Source organism: Xiphophorus maculatus, chromosome 5 (genome assembly GCF_002775205.1).
Source record: "Xiphophorus maculatus strain JP 163 A chromosome 5, X_maculatus-5.0-male, whole genome shotgun sequence".
NCBI classification, from domain to species: Eukaryota; Metazoa; Chordata; class Actinopteri; order Cyprinodontiformes; family Poeciliidae; genus Xiphophorus; species Xiphophorus maculatus.
The window spans coordinates 3,126,540-3,141,702 of record NC_036447.1 but is presented as its reverse complement, the minus strand read 5'-3'; the positions used below and the strand labels follow the sequence as shown (position 1 = coordinate 3,141,702).

The 15,163-nt window shown below is 39.1% G+C and overlaps 1 protein-coding gene across 4 annotated transcripts in view; it reads left to right on the top strand.

Annotated features, from left to right (window-relative positions):
- coro2a (coronin 2A) overlaps positions 1 to 15,163 on the top strand; it is a 42,226-nt gene that overhangs the window by 25,497 nt on the left and 1,566 nt on the right. For 2 of the 4 annotated variants that reach the window (XM_023334542.1, XM_005797596.3), the window contains exons 2-11: positions 3,929 to 4,129; positions 7,523 to 7,639; positions 8,888 to 9,037; positions 10,304 to 10,483; positions 12,418 to 12,534; positions 12,899 to 13,003; positions 13,083 to 13,179; positions 14,351 to 14,463; positions 14,568 to 14,658; positions 14,733 to 14,980. In XM_023334542.1, the coding sequence (XP_023190310.1) occupies positions 3,929 to 4,129; positions 7,523 to 7,639; positions 8,888 to 9,037; positions 10,304 to 10,483; positions 12,418 to 12,534; positions 12,899 to 13,003; positions 13,083 to 13,179; positions 14,351 to 14,463; positions 14,568 to 14,658; positions 14,733 to 14,980 (1,419 nt within the window). Of the gene's footprint in view, positions 1 to 127; positions 402 to 883; positions 1,120 to 3,928; positions 4,130 to 7,522; positions 7,640 to 8,887; positions 9,038 to 10,303; positions 10,484 to 12,417; positions 12,535 to 12,898; positions 13,004 to 13,082; positions 13,180 to 14,350; positions 14,464 to 14,567; positions 14,659 to 14,732; positions 14,981 to 15,163 lie in introns of those variants that run through there. The other 2 variants (XM_023334543.1, XM_023334544.1) reach the window with 2 other exon arrangements.

The following is a 15,163-nucleotide window of genomic DNA, read 5'->3' as shown; positions in this document are numbered from 1 at the left end:
GAAAAAAATCTCTGAATTTTTTTTGAGAAAGTACTTTCTAGAACATCCGAGTTTTCTAATTTTATTTATTTATTTAGAAAATGTTCTTACTTTATTCTAGAAAAATGAGTAAGTTTACTCCTCTTGTTTCTCTCTTTAATGGCCCTAATATGCCGTCATAACATGGCTCCTGTCACGAGTTTCAGGAACGTTTCCTGCAGACGGCTGTATGGACGAATTGATGCTGTTTGGACTTTGGCTTTAAAGGTTTTGATTGTACTTTCAGATCTGCAATAGACCAGAATAGAAAACCCTTCTGCTCTAAGAACGCTGTTTTTCAGCCATGTTGAAACACACGAGTCACGATACAAACTGCTGGATGTTACTACTGGCAGAAACGCCACAGAAGAAAACTGGAAGTGGTAGGAAAATTATGTTTTTATTATTATTATTATTATTATTATTATTATTATTATTATTCAGGCAATGTGCTGCTGGCTTCTCCACCAGTTGTGTCATTCGAAAGTGTTTAATGTACAATTTACTCAAAATGTTGCATATGTGCATTTTTTTTGTCAGCATTGGCAGAGTATAGACAAAGTTTTACACATTTTTGAAAAGTTGCCTTTGATTGCTGAGATTTAAAGTTAGTTCTTCAACCTGATAGATCATGGGGTGTACTTACTTTTTCCATTGGAACAAACAAAGATGGGAAAGATGGTGTTCTTTCTTAACGCCTGTACTTTGTTGACCGAGTCTGGAATTCTAATCGAGACCTCTTTCACAGATTTTAGGAACGTTTTACTAAAATCAGTTTGTTTTAAAGTATTTTTTCACCATTCTGTAAATCCACTGTTTTCAGTTCAGTTTTACGACTGCATGCTGTGGTTTTTTTACAGCCCCGTAACACGACTAAAATACATTTCCCTCCGGCAGAGCAGACAGCGTCTCCGTTTCTTCAGAGAAACTCTTGGGAATAAAACAAATTTTCTGCTGTCACCGAGCGCGCCTCGCCGGCGTTTGATCAGCAAGACGTCGGTGTATAAATAGGCAGGATGGTGTTTTGGTCGTCAGCAGCGGCCTGGACCTGCAGCTGCCAATGGCCTGATTACAACCACGAGACGATCGGCTTCTGCTCCTGTAAGCCTCAGCAGGACATGACTGCTGATTAGAGCAGATCTGACCCGATGCAGCAAACTGAGCGTTTATCTGACACGGATCATCAGATGGAGCCGTCCAGAACAGAATCTGGAGATGCTAAATGTGTTAGCTTAGCTTCAGTGTTGGTTCCCTCCATCAGGGTTTGGTAGTTAGGCTGGAGCGCAGCAGATGGAAATATGTGATCATTTCATGATTTTTCCGCCTGATATTTTCTTTCATCCTCCAAAGTTGCGTTGAAGTTGTTACTTTATTGATTAATAATCTAGTTAATCTGTGTTTATAGCAGATTATTGGCTAATGAAGCTCCATATGTTTATATAAGATGATGAAGGATTTCTGTAAAGAAGTTTCCCTTATTCTGTCCGTCCAATCGTTCGTTGGATGGACAGAATTTGGTCGGTTGTTTGTTCATCCATCCACCTGGTTGTTTATCCATCCGTCCATTTTGTCATCCATGCATCCATTCACCTGTCCATCCGTCCACTTGTTATTCCATCTATTTGTCTATTTGGTTGGATGTTCATTCATCTATCCATCCATCCGGTTGTCCATGCATCCATTTCGTTCATCCATTCATCCGTCCGTTAATTCATTCACCTGTCCGTCCGTCCATTTGATCATCTGTTCATTCATCCATCTGTGCATCCTTCACTTTGGTTCTGTGTTTATTCATCCATCATCTACCCTCTATTCATAAAATAACCCTTGTTATCCGTTCATCCTTCATGGCAGTTTCATGGTTTCACTTTGAACTGGGATCTCACTGGTTTTTAACCAGTTAAACTGGACTCTGTTCCCTTTCAGATCCAAATTCCAACTTCATAAGCAAACAACGGTTCTCCGTTTTAAATCTCCGTTTCTGGTGGAAATGACCTTTCCTCCTCTTCTGATGGATCAGTCTGCCTTAACTCATCTTCTTATTATTCAGTAATCTTCATTTCTGTACATTTACTATTTTAAATAATGAGGATTTTCTTGCCAAAGTATTTCTGTAATTTTTTTAAATGGTCAATAGAGTTCTCAGATCAGCATCTGTACAAGCAGAAGGCTGTTTTTATTCCAGCGCTGTGTGTGCTGAGGGGAACAGAAGAGATGCCACACCCATCAAAAACAAAGATGTGAAGGATGCATCACTTTTAACCATTTAAATTTATTCTGCCAACACAACAGCTGCTCATCCGTTGAGCTTAGCAGCCATTTCACGCCTGAAGTAAATGAAAAGAAGTCCAAATAACCTTAAAGACCTGGAGAAGAATCCATCAGAACAACTTCTAAAGATTACACAATCTGGCCAAAATGTAAAGATTATTTTAGACTTTTTGATCAAACTAAATGTGATAAGAATGTTACTTAAGCTTTTATTTTATAAAACCAAGCCAGATTCATAACCCTCATGAGATCAAAAGTGTTTGCTGCTGTTCATCCACAGTTTTATCTGTGTTTATGTCGGTGCTGCCGGTCCGGTTGTGTTTGCAGCGGTTGATTGTGTTAAAGCTGCAGGTTTAGCCGGCAGGAACGTTCTTGTGCAGCTCTCTGTCAGGTATGGAGGCGTAGCGTTAGCGGTTAGCTCGTTTTGACGCCCTCAGGCCAGAAGGTGAGAAGTTGGAAACCTAAACTGAGACATGAAGTCACGACTTCGTCTCTTTTCCTTTAACTGGACTCCTTCCTGTTGGTACCACCAGCATCAGGCTAACCTTTATTCATTTGGCCATCATCAGAGTCACTCATTAGAATTAGGTCATTGTTTTATGTTGGATCTGTCTGAAAACAGAAACTTGTGATGAGTTCACACCTTGTGCTGTCTGTTTCTGCAGCAGGTTGTTTTTTTTAAGCCGTAGCATCTCGTTAGCGTCGGCCTCCACCCTTTATTCATAAGTAATGAGCTTGCAGCAGGCAGCAGAGCAGACATGCCGGCTGGCCGAGGCTCGTCCCGGTGGACCGCAGCCTCTTATCTCTCTCTGTAACGACATATGCATCGACCAGCAAGTCGAGGAAATGGGCTAAAAAGAGACTCAGGATTTAGGAAGGCTTTTTCTGCCATGATGGTTTAAGTGTTGAGTTATTTGTTTGATCGCAAATGATCTGAAGTATACGGAAGAGGATAAGGGCCACCGAAAAAATTAAAAAAATAATTCTGACTTTAATCTCAGAATTATTTTTTTTTTTCTTTTTTCGGTGGCATTAATCCTCTTCCGTAGAAGTAAAACAAAGATTACCCCAAAATGTATACATTTTTAGAATCGCATTATTTGTAATTAAAATTATTTAATTTATTTATTTTAAAAATATTTTTTTAATATTTCAGATTATTTTACATTTAAAATCAGTTGAAGAAATTCCTAATTCTTCTTTCTGAAGCATTTAAATTCAGGTTTGTTGCAGTTTATTTTACCAAACTAGCCAACCTATTATTTTTGTCAGCTTCTTGATTTATTTTACATTTTCTGTTAGACTCCTAATTGCAATGTTAGGACAACTAACTGATTAGTTGTTTTTTAAACATGTTTAGTAAATGAGTTGTAAACCATATTTTTAAAGATTTAAATCAGTCAGTCATAGATGTACTTATTTTTTGTTCAATTCCTGAACATTTTCATTCTTTACTGATGTAATTGACTAAAAAAATTCAGAAAAAGATATTTAACTTGGTAAAATTGAATCCTTTGTTTGAATTTGTGATGAATGTCTTTGTAGACGCCTGGTTTAGTTGTGTTTACCAGAGAAGCAGACGCGGCGCCTTTTCTCCTTCGCTGACCTCCATGTTTCTCCTTCCTCTTCCTCCTCTCAGATGACATGGCGTCCTCAGTACCGCAGCTCCAAGTTTCGCCACGTGTTCGGGAAAGCTGCCACGAAGGAGAACTGCTACGATGGCGTGCCGATCACACGCAGCGTCCAGGACAACCACTTCTGCGCCGTCAACCCTCGCTTCGTCGCCATCATCACGGAGTGCGCCGGGGGCGGAGCCTTCCTGGTTCTGTCGGTCCATCATGTGAGTTTGCGCTGATTTTCCAGGGAAGTACATGTCATGGAACACGATGAATTTAATCACGGTATTGATGCAGTCTTCAATAAATGCTGGAGGTTTGTTTGAGAATAAATTTTAGAAGATGACCTTTATGGGACAGTGGCCTGGAGATAGTTGGGCATTTAACTGGTTGCATTTACTCAAGTAGCTTTTTTTTTTTAAAGTACTTTTATTAGCATTTTTACCACGCTGTACGTATGACCTTTTCTTGAGTAATATATCGCTACTCTTGAGTAATATTTCTAGATTTTCTTCCCACTTTGAGTAACTTCACTGAATCAAGACCAAACATACTTTAACCAAAAACTTACAAGACACAAACACATTCTGCAATTTTTTAAAATAAGTTTTTTTAATGAAAGAAACTGATTTGGAAAAATTTTTCTTTTGCTTGTAATTTATTAATGTGAATTATTTTCATTTTGGTCTTTTAAAAATGCAAAATTGCAAGCGCTAAGCCGTTATGACATAGTGACAGTTTAAAGAAAAATGTTTTTATGAAAGTTTTATGCGCCACTGTGGGATACACAGTTGCCTTGCAGCAAGAAGGTCCTGGAGTTTGCATGCTCTCCCTGTGCATGGTGGGTTCTCTCCGGGTACTCCGGCTTCCTCCCACAGTTCAAAAACATGACTGTCCGGTTAATTGGTCTCTATAAATTGGCCCCGGGTGTGTGCATGGTTGTTTGTCCTTCTGTCTCTGTGATGGACTGGCGACCTGCCCAGGGTGACCCCGCCTCTCGCCCCAAACGTTCGATGGACAATAGGCACCAGCACCCCTCCCGACCTCCACTTGGGACCAGAGTGTACAGAAAATGGATGGATGGATGAAAGTTATATACCACAGCTTTAAAGAAATACTCTCTATGTGACACTAGACCCCCTCTCTTGACATGTCAGAGTCATAATTTATCAATTTATATTAAAAAATGTGGAAAAAAACCATATTCCCCATGTGATTATATTCCCCAGATGCCTGTTGTAGCTGGAGGCAATGGAGTTCAAAATGTATTTTTAATCATTAACTAACTCCCCTTTTGTGTTGAGATATTTTAGGATCAGTTTGATCAGCGTTTTTATCGACGACTCTTTGTAGAAGAGAAGAGGTGGAGCTCCTCTCAGGTTAGGTTGTGGCCCCTTTTGCACTTTTTTCCCAGCGAGATTCATCATTCATTATTACAAAATATCAAGACAAAAAAAAACTGAGATAACTTGGGGAGTTTTCGGTTTATCTCCAGATTAGAGGGATTTATGGTGCTGAGCTCTTCTTTCTTTCTTCCTGTGAGTCTGCACCAGCCTCCTGGCACGGCTCACGGTTGCATAGGAGCTCAGGAATGACTTATCTCATCTCTCGACCCTCCCTAATGTCTCGAGGAGGTGAAACTTTCTCTCTTCACCATCCGTGCGATCAGTGTGCAGATAGAAACAAACATGTAAGCCACATAAACTGATCATCTGAAGGCTGACTCTACCTGCTGGGGTCCAGGGAACGCTCTGTTCCCACATAAATACCAGTTCCAGACTCTCAGTTTGATCTGACATGAAGGGAGATGTCAAAAAGTTTTGTTTTGGTGTTGAAACAGGAATCCATGTGTTCAGTCTGACACCTTCATTCTCCCTGTGCATCAGGCTGACTGGCTTTTCAGTTATAATTATCTTATTTTTTTATTTTAATTTCTCCCAAAAGGATTTTTGATGATTTATGTGCAATAAGGCAGCAGGAAGCCGTGTTACGTGTCTGGATCTGTCAAGTCTGGTGAAGTCTAATAAGTGCCTTGCAGGGACATTAATCTGAGCAATGCTGCATGGAGCTTACAAGAATTTTTTTTAAAAAACCTGGCAGATGGTTGAGAGTTGGAAAGGAGTTTTTTCTTTTACCTGGGTTTACCTCCAAACCAAACCGTACATCTGTGTGAACATGTGTGAGATTTCTCTGGAGGTGCAAACAGAAAAGAAAATCCACAAATCAAAACATGGATCGTTGTTAGGTTGTGGAAAAACTGGCTGAATTTGGTAACATAATCCAAAACTGGCCATCTATTACTAAATGTCATGAATGCGTCACTGTGCAGATTAGCTGCTTTGACTTTGAACTGTTTCTGAATTTAAACTAATTTGTCAAATCAAACTTTGCAAACCAGATCAGACTCTTACAGATGCCAGGTGTTTCTTCTATTTGACGTACTCAGCACAGAAACGTGTGTGTAAAAGTTAAATTAGTTTTATTGCCACAACTATGTGAAATAATCCAACATTTTTAAAAGGGAAATCGCCATATTTGAGTTAGTCATTTTTGTTATAAATTAAATTACATACAGTACAGACCAAAAGTTTGGACACACCTCCTAATTCAATGGGTTTTCTTTATTTTCATGACTATTTATAAGGCAAGAAATCCCACTTATTAACCTGACAGGGCACACCTATGAAGTGAAAACTATTTCAGGTGACGACCTCTAGAAGCTCATCAAGAAAATGCAGAGTGTGTGCAAAGCAGTAATCACAGCAAAAGGTTGCTACTTTGAAGAAACTAGAATATAAGGGGTATTTTCAGTTGTTTTACACTTTTTTGTTTAGTGCATATTTCCACATGTGTTATTCATAGTTTTGATGCCTTCAGTGTGAATCTACAATGTCAATAGTCATGAAAATAAAGGAAACTCGTTGAATTAAAAGGTGTGTCCAAACTTTTGGTCTGTACTGTATATCCAGATTGGACCTTGTGTATGAAATGATTCAGATAGCAGCTGATTAATGGCATCCAGTCTTTGGCTTTGCAGCAATCTCTCCTCCAAAAACCAAGGAATTACAGGAATCTCATGACTCTTGTTGTTTTTCATAGAAAGAGGGAATTTTCCGTTTTTGTGCATTTCATGAACAGAAACTAGTTTATCTTACATTATTTGACTTGAAGATTAATAATCAAAGCCATTCAAGGACTTCAATTATTAAATCAAAGTCCTTGATTGGCTGACAAATTGAGATGTATCCAATTCCAGCTGTCTTTTTGTCATTTAATCAATCAATCAAGTTTATTTGTATAACACATTTGGCTTTAGGGTTAGGATTATGGTTAGTCGGAGACGACTAAAACGTCTGAAACTTTCGCACAGTGCTGTAACATGGAGCAGGAAGTGGCTCAGCAGATTAGTTTACATTACACAGGCTCACATGGAAATCAGCCCTGTTCTGCGCTTTGCATTGTGGGGCTTTATTAGCTCGTGTTACCTTTGGACGCAAACACTCAGACTCCTGATTGCTGCTTATCCATGAGGGATATTATTGATTTTCTTCACAAGAGAGTAAATAACAATCATTTCCAGACTGACGAGGTGTTTTTTTGTGTGTGTGTTTTGCCAGACAGGTAAAGTGGACCCTCACCACCCTCGAGTGTCGGGCCACAGAGGAAACGTTCTGGACATCAAATGGAATCCGTTCAACGATTACTGCATCGCCTCCTGCTCCGAGGACACCACGGTGCGTGAACTGGCCTAGTCCAATCATACCCATATGTCTGGGAAACCAACTGGATCTTTATGCAATTTGGCTTTTCATCCACACTCAGTTTAATATCACTGAATAGAGCAGTTCATGTTATACTTCGTTGTAAAATCACAGGTGTTTATACTTGAACACCTGTAATTTTATTTCAAAATATATTCTTTAGTCAAAATACAGACTTTCATTTCACTAGGCGTTCTCTTAAAAAAGAGATTTATTTTACAAAATGTTAGAACTAATGCACAGAAAATAACTTGTATGGTGAGCAACTCTGAAATTCAATGCCAGCCGTTATATTTAATGCTAGTGAAAAAATTTTGAAGAACAGGTTAAACAACATTTTAGTAAATTGTGAACAATGTAAGCTGGTTGTGTTTAACTATAATCATTAGTTGCAGCTTGAGGTTCAGAAAAAAATCGATTTTATAGAAAATCGGAAATCCTAATTCTGGGAACTCTGAATCGATTCAAAATGCTCAAATCGATTTTAAAATACATTTAAATTGTGCGTCTTATTTGCAGCTACAATGCATTTTGCATTGAACGTCCTTTCAGCCACTGTATGTATTTTGAATATTTCTTTGATATTTTTTAGTTACAAAAAAGCCACGCAGCTAAGCTAACAGAATTTTATCTATCAGATATTATCTTTTGCTTGAATATAAACTGATGGAAAATAATTGTCTTAAATAAATTTTCTATTTATTTACACTCTTTTCCGCTTGTCAGTCACATAATTTAAACAAAATCTCTAAACCATTTGAATAGAAAAATCGGTTTCTGTATTAAAATTTGTTTCTGAATCGAATTGTGGCACTAAAATCCGAATTGCTAGACAATACAAGATTTAGCTTTGTGCTACACTGCCCCCTATGGGTCTGGCATGTTTAAAACAACGCTCACTGGAGTAATTCAGCAGGTTTGTGCTGATGAACATTTCTTAAATGAATCCCGTGTGTACAGTATTTTTTTAAGCAATGTGTTGGAGATATTTGTTTTTATAAATGAGGCCTCTGTGAGACTGAAAGGACATGTTGCTGCATTCCTGGAATATGAGCATGTCGCTGTAGGGAGATGATTTTATTGCTTCGCTTGTTAAGCCGAGGCGGCCCAGAACAAAGCCCTGCAGAGGAAGAGGCATCCATGAACTTTGCCTCAGGTCAGAGTCTTTTTACTCTCTGCTAAAGGTTCTCCGGTTATTTATCGTCGTTTATGTGCGTGCAGGTGAAAGTTTGGGAAATCCCGCCTCACGGCGTGCTGAAGACCCTGACGGTGCCGTGGAAAGAGCTGCAGGGTCACAGCCGCAGGGTGGGCGTCATCGAGTGGCATCCGACGGCTAACAACATCCTCTTCAGCACAGCCTACGACTACCAGGTATCAAAACGCCGTCCGAGGCGATAAGGATAACAAAAAGCTGATTGTGAAATATATTACAGAACGTTTATAACAACGCTGCCGAACAGGCTTCAGGAATTAGATCTTTAAGGTGATTGTTGCCGGGTGACTTTATGAGGACTCAGTGTTCCTGGTTGGAAAAACTGGAGTTTTAATGTGTTTTCAAAATGAATGAAGGAAAAAAAAACATTATTTTGTAATTCAATTCCTTATCTGGCTGTTTCATTCATCTATCCATCCATCCCTTCCAGCCTCCCTTCCTTTTAAGAGTTTATCTCCCATAAACTTGAAAGTTTGTATTTAATCTGTAAAACTTTAAAGTCCTGAGAGAACAGTGGAGACTGAGAAACAACCGTGTGTGTAACTATCCAGCACTATTCTCTGACGTTTCTGAGCAGGTCGGATCGGAGATAAATACTTTTATCAGGATTTCTGAAATTCTTTGGAGAAAACACATTGTTTCAGCTTTTAGTCCAGATAACAAAGCGAAGTTCAAATAAAACGCGGTCCAGCATGTTCCTTCCAGCTAAGTCACCTTTAGTGCAACTCTTTAAGCTTTGGCACAACTGCATCTCATCTTCTGACACAAACTCAAGCATGTGAAGATATTTTTCTTCACTTTAGGTTTTAACTTGTACTGACTGGCTTTCTGCCTAACCTTAATTTAGGTCAATTAAATACTTGGTTTTATCTGAACCACAGAGAATCAGCTCTTCCCTTTAGCGTTGTAGCCTCTAAACTGTGTAAAAAAAAAAACGGTACTAAACACATCAATAATTTTTTATTATGAATGCATCACATATCTGCATTCACAACCAATGTTATTTTTTAACATATTGTTCCATAAAGATGGGCTGATATTGACAACTGAAAAAAACCCAGGCGATTTAGTCAGAGTGTTCAGACTTTGTATTTGCTGGTGTACATCGGAAACTGGGTGTTGAAGTGTAACTAATCCCACCTGCAGATATATTTCAGCAGCAAAAAGTGACTTGCAACTTTTCTTTCCTGTTATTGTGTCTGAACCTGGAGCTGTGACATAAACATCAACCTTTACTCTTGTGACCAATAGGAAAATTAAGCTGCAGTAGCCTTTGTTCAACCCAAAGAGGGCAGCACTGAGACAATTTTTTTAATTTTTTGGCAAAATATTGTAGAATTAAACAAATTTACTCAAACAATGTCCCAGTTTCTCCAGAAAGATAAAGAAAGATTTTTCTAATGAATGTGCATCTATTCCTCCAGGTGATGATCTGGAACCTGGACTCTCCAGAGCAGGTGATAAAGAACCCCGTCCGGACCATCAAGCACCACACAGACGTTGTCTTGTCCATGTCTTTCAACACGGATGGGAGCCTCCTGGCCACCACCTGCAGGGACAGGAAGATCCGGCTGATGGAGGCGCGCTCAGGGAATATGCTGCAGGTAAAATATTATTCATTTAGCATTTTTACAGACAGTTTTAAAAGGTCTTTACTGTACAAAACATCTCTGAAAATAATGGAATGTGAAAGTGGACCAGGGTGGCCCTGCTCCATATTTCATACAGCTTCATGTCATCAGTATAGACTGATGATGACATAACCACTCTCAGCTTTCACCAAATCGTATTTGATTAAACTTCCTTCCTCGATGCATCCACAGCGCCGCGTTAAACATTTCAAACAATCAGCCTCCTCCCCAGATTTCACTGAGGTTTATGAAATTTGGTGCAGACTTGTAATCTCTCGAAACAACTGCTTTGTGTCCAATTCAGCATTTCTGGGGAGTAACGTAGAGAGGGCCATGCAAGTGTCATGTTAAATCTTTTTGCTCCTTAAATGTAGAAAATACACATTTTTAGAAGTCTCTTAGACCAGAAGAAGAGCCTAAAATTATTTCAGAAAAGCCGCACCATTTCAGCCCAGTTTCAACCAGCCACAGCAGACACCATCAGAACCGCTTTGTATCGTTTTTCTGCAGCCGCTCCTCCTGTGTCGGATCTGATCGGTTTCCTATGATCTACTCAGGTACCCGACATTTCCCTACACAGAGGAGGGGAAATCCCACACCTCATTTGAATTATCTCTTGCTCTTTTCCACCACTGGCGGTATCTTTCACTTGTTTCTCTCACACCTGTTGTAAATGGTTCTTCTGAGCAGGTTTGTTTGGCTGCAGAATATTTATTTTTCAACGTGTAGAACTATGGCTCTTTATTTTGCTGTGCGGTGACCTCACAGCCCAGCCAAAGCGGGAGATTCCCCTCCTCTCTTTTCCCTTCCTCCCAGCAGTTTCAGCACCACGCGGCCAAAACTGACACCTTTTGTCCTGGGCCGGATCCCAACTCGGCGCCACAGACCTCGGGCTCACCAGCAGGAGTCAAATAGATATTAGTTGTTTTTTTTTACATAAGCCGTATTGTTCTGAATGTTGGTGTCGATTGAAAAAGAACTTTCTCATTTTACTTTGAAATTAAGGAACTTTTAGTGTGTTTTTGACTAAAACTGGGCTTTATATTCAGTTCTGCCTAAATGCCTATTTTAATAGTCCAAACAACAAATATACCTAAAGATGCATTAAGACACACAGTGGAGACCATTTGAGCATTACAGCAGAAGCTAGCATCCTCAGTCTTCCTTATTTCCACTCTTGATGGTTCAGTCAATCAACGCCAAGGAAAATAAATGCTGCTCCTGGATTGGCTGCTTTGCAAACACCAGCAAACAGCGTTTCAAGTAGCGTTTCAGGAATTTCAGCTTCCCAAGCTCTGGAGTTGCGTTCAACAGAAAAATCCATGACTACTGAACCACGAACAGGCAAAGGTCCACTGTCACGCAGTTTTGCAAGCTGTGCAAACCAAACTGTTTGCACAATTGTGATTTTTAAAAACTGGCTGCATAAAGCTGATTCTTATCATTTCAAAAATACCTAGACTTGGGACTCTTTATCACTAACCTGTTCCAGTTTCTTCATTCGTATCAAATAAAAATAATAAAGATGGTAAGGTTTCACAGAGAGGAAACTGTATTTTAGCTGCATGAAGGCGATTCCTAAAAAAGCCAAAAGCCGAGTGCTGCAAGCAGCTGCAGGATTATGCATCTAAATTCATGGATTGTGTATCATATTTCAAATACATGTGATTATTTACAAGGACTGGGCAAACAAGTGATCTAAAAGAAGCAACCAAAGTCTAAAGGATTGAAAGAAAGTGTTGCTTTGACACAAACAAAGATATAAGCTTTGGCTTAAGAGTTTTGCACAGTGCTGTCTCTATTTAAATATATAAAAATATATATAAATGTAAAGTAATGACATTGAGTTTTAAATGCAACTGAATTTCCTACTTTTGATTTACCCTGAGCTTTGTGTTTATTTGCAGGAAGGAAGCTGCAAGACACACAAAGCCAGTAAGGTGCTGATTTTAGGAAACATGAAGATGATCTTCACATCAGGCACTTCACGCTACAACAGTCGGCAGATTGTCCTGTGGGATCAGGTGAGTGAAACTGAAATGGTACAAAAATAAATCAAACATTAATGCAGAACATGCACTTTTTTTCTCTTCTAATAATAAACTCTCTGGGATCTAGATTTATTTAGCATTTTTCTTCTGAAGATGCAGATTTAGTTTGTTTTAAAATCCTTAATGTGGAGCTGCTGTGTTAAACACAACTCTGCCATCTAGTGGCCAAACTAATGCTGTGCACAGGCAAAGTGTGGATTAGGGATTGAGCTCTTGGTTTTTAATTCCATGGATTAAACTGGTCGTGTTTTGATATCAGAGTGGATTTTCCTGTCTGTTTACATGACTTTCATGTTGGGTTTTTTTAATCGATGTTTTAATCTTCGTTGGTTTCCAGGACGACCTGTCGACGCCTTTATTGGAGGAGAACCTGGATGGCTCCTCAGGTCTTCTGTTCCCGTTCTACGATCCTGACACACACATGCTCTACCTTGCTGGGAAGGCAAGACTCATAAATCCAGACAAAAATCACATCTAGTGTTAAATTCCTTAAAAAGTTGCAAGTTTTCTGTTGTTTTTAGGGGGACGGAAGCATCAGGTACTATGAGATCAGCTCAGAAAAACCGTACATCCAGTACCTGATGGAGTACCGCTCACACACGCCTCAGAAAGGAATGGGTAAGGAACGCATTCCAACTTCTCAAGCCTCGCAGTTTCCAGGCGGTGTTGACTCTTTGGCACCTGTAAGCAAAGCTGCTGTGCAAATGAAGCTGCTTATTTGAATAACCAAATCAGGTCGTGCTGTAAACAGGCTCACGTTGGGAGACGTAAATCTTCACCAGTAAACTGTCAGAGTTCGCTGCTAAGCATAAGAATATTTATTAAATTCACCTTTGACAGGTGGTTGGAAAAGAAAAAACATTGCTTGGTCCAATAAGAGTCGTATTGGGTGCCATCGTTTGTTACAAAGTAAAAAATTATCAGCAATAATTGGCTTTATTTAGCATGGTGAAAAACATATGGGTGGAAAATGGAGGAAGTATATATTTTCAAAATGTTTTAATGTGTTCCAAACTAAATATTTAATTCACAAGCTAGATATTTAAACTTCAAATTAAATATTTAGTTAAGTGCCAAGTAAAGATGAAAGTTGACAAATTGTAATGTTTACTGATTTTCTCAATTGTTGAGTGTGTGGTGTCTTGTATGATTTTGTGAATTTGAATTTTTATGATGTTATCACTTCGAACTGCCTTGTGCTGAAATCTGCTACACAAATAAACTTGATTGATTATTTCTTTCCCAACTAAATGTTTGTCTGAGCTAAATATTTATTTTTCAAATTAAATACTTAGGTTGCTTACTAAATATTTAGCAAGCAAACTAAATATGCATATAAGTAACTGAATTCCTTTATTTTTAAAAATGAAGCATTTTATTCCCTAAAATGGAATAATAAAGGATTCCTTTAGTGAATGTAGCAAAGGATGCATCTTCAACTAAATAAAATACTTCTAACAAATACTTAATATCAGTACAGTGTAAGGCTGATCTGTTGATTATTTTTGGTTAACTGATTAATAATTGAATAGAAAAAGGTGCTAAATATGAGCAAAATGTATATATTTTGTATAGTATTGGTTTAATTACTTCTCGGTGTGTTCTTTCAGCAAATGGCCTTTTTTCTGTATATTCCAGTTAACAATTAATCGATTACAAAATTAGTTGATTATTTCAATCATCAATTCATCATGATTGATCGCTTCAGCACTAATCTAAATTAATAAGCAGATGTTATTGGGAGTAAAGCTGCTGTCCTGAATTTGTTAGTGTTGTTGTTGTTCTGCAGGTGTGATGCCTAAGAGAGGCCTGGATGTCAGCTCATGTGAGGTTTTCAGGTTCTACAAAGTGGTGACAGTCAAGAGTCTCATTGAGCCCGTTTCCATGATCGTACCCCGCAGGGTGAGAGCGCTCAGATTTACACAGACCTCAAATGCATCACATAAATTATCAGAGAAACATCTGTGTTTTGGGTTTCATTTATTCTGCCTGTTTTGTTGTTTTAGTCTGAGTCGTACCAGGAAGACATCTATCCGATGACGGCAAGTAACAGACCAGCTCTGACTGCAGACGAGTGGCTCAGTGGGGTCGATAAAGGTCAGCCTCATTCTTATTCAGCTAATTATCTAATCAGATCAATGCTCATAGTTCTCCTGGTCTTAACCGTTTAGGACCGATTCTCATGTCTCTGAAGCCCGGGAGTGAACTGATGGAGCCTCCATCAGAGACGAAAGCGCTGGCCAACTCGGTGGACGCTCGCAGGTCCCGGAGCCGGCCGGGGGTGCTGCAGCTCTCCTACATTCAGGACCAACAGGAAGCCAAAGAAACGAGCGACCAGGTTGAAGACGACCGCAGTCAAACGCCTGTGATCAACGGGGAGGACCTGGCACTTTGCTCGCCTCCCAGGACAGAAAGCGAGGTGCGTTTAATATCCAAACACACTTAGAACCAGCCTGAAAACACATAGTTATACTTCACTTTACATTTCTAAATGTTGAGCATTCATCTGCACCGATTATAGTTTTTATAGTGCTGTACAGCTAATCTCGTAAAAAATGTGATTATTATAAAAATAGTTTTTCTCTTATTCGTGATGAGTCCA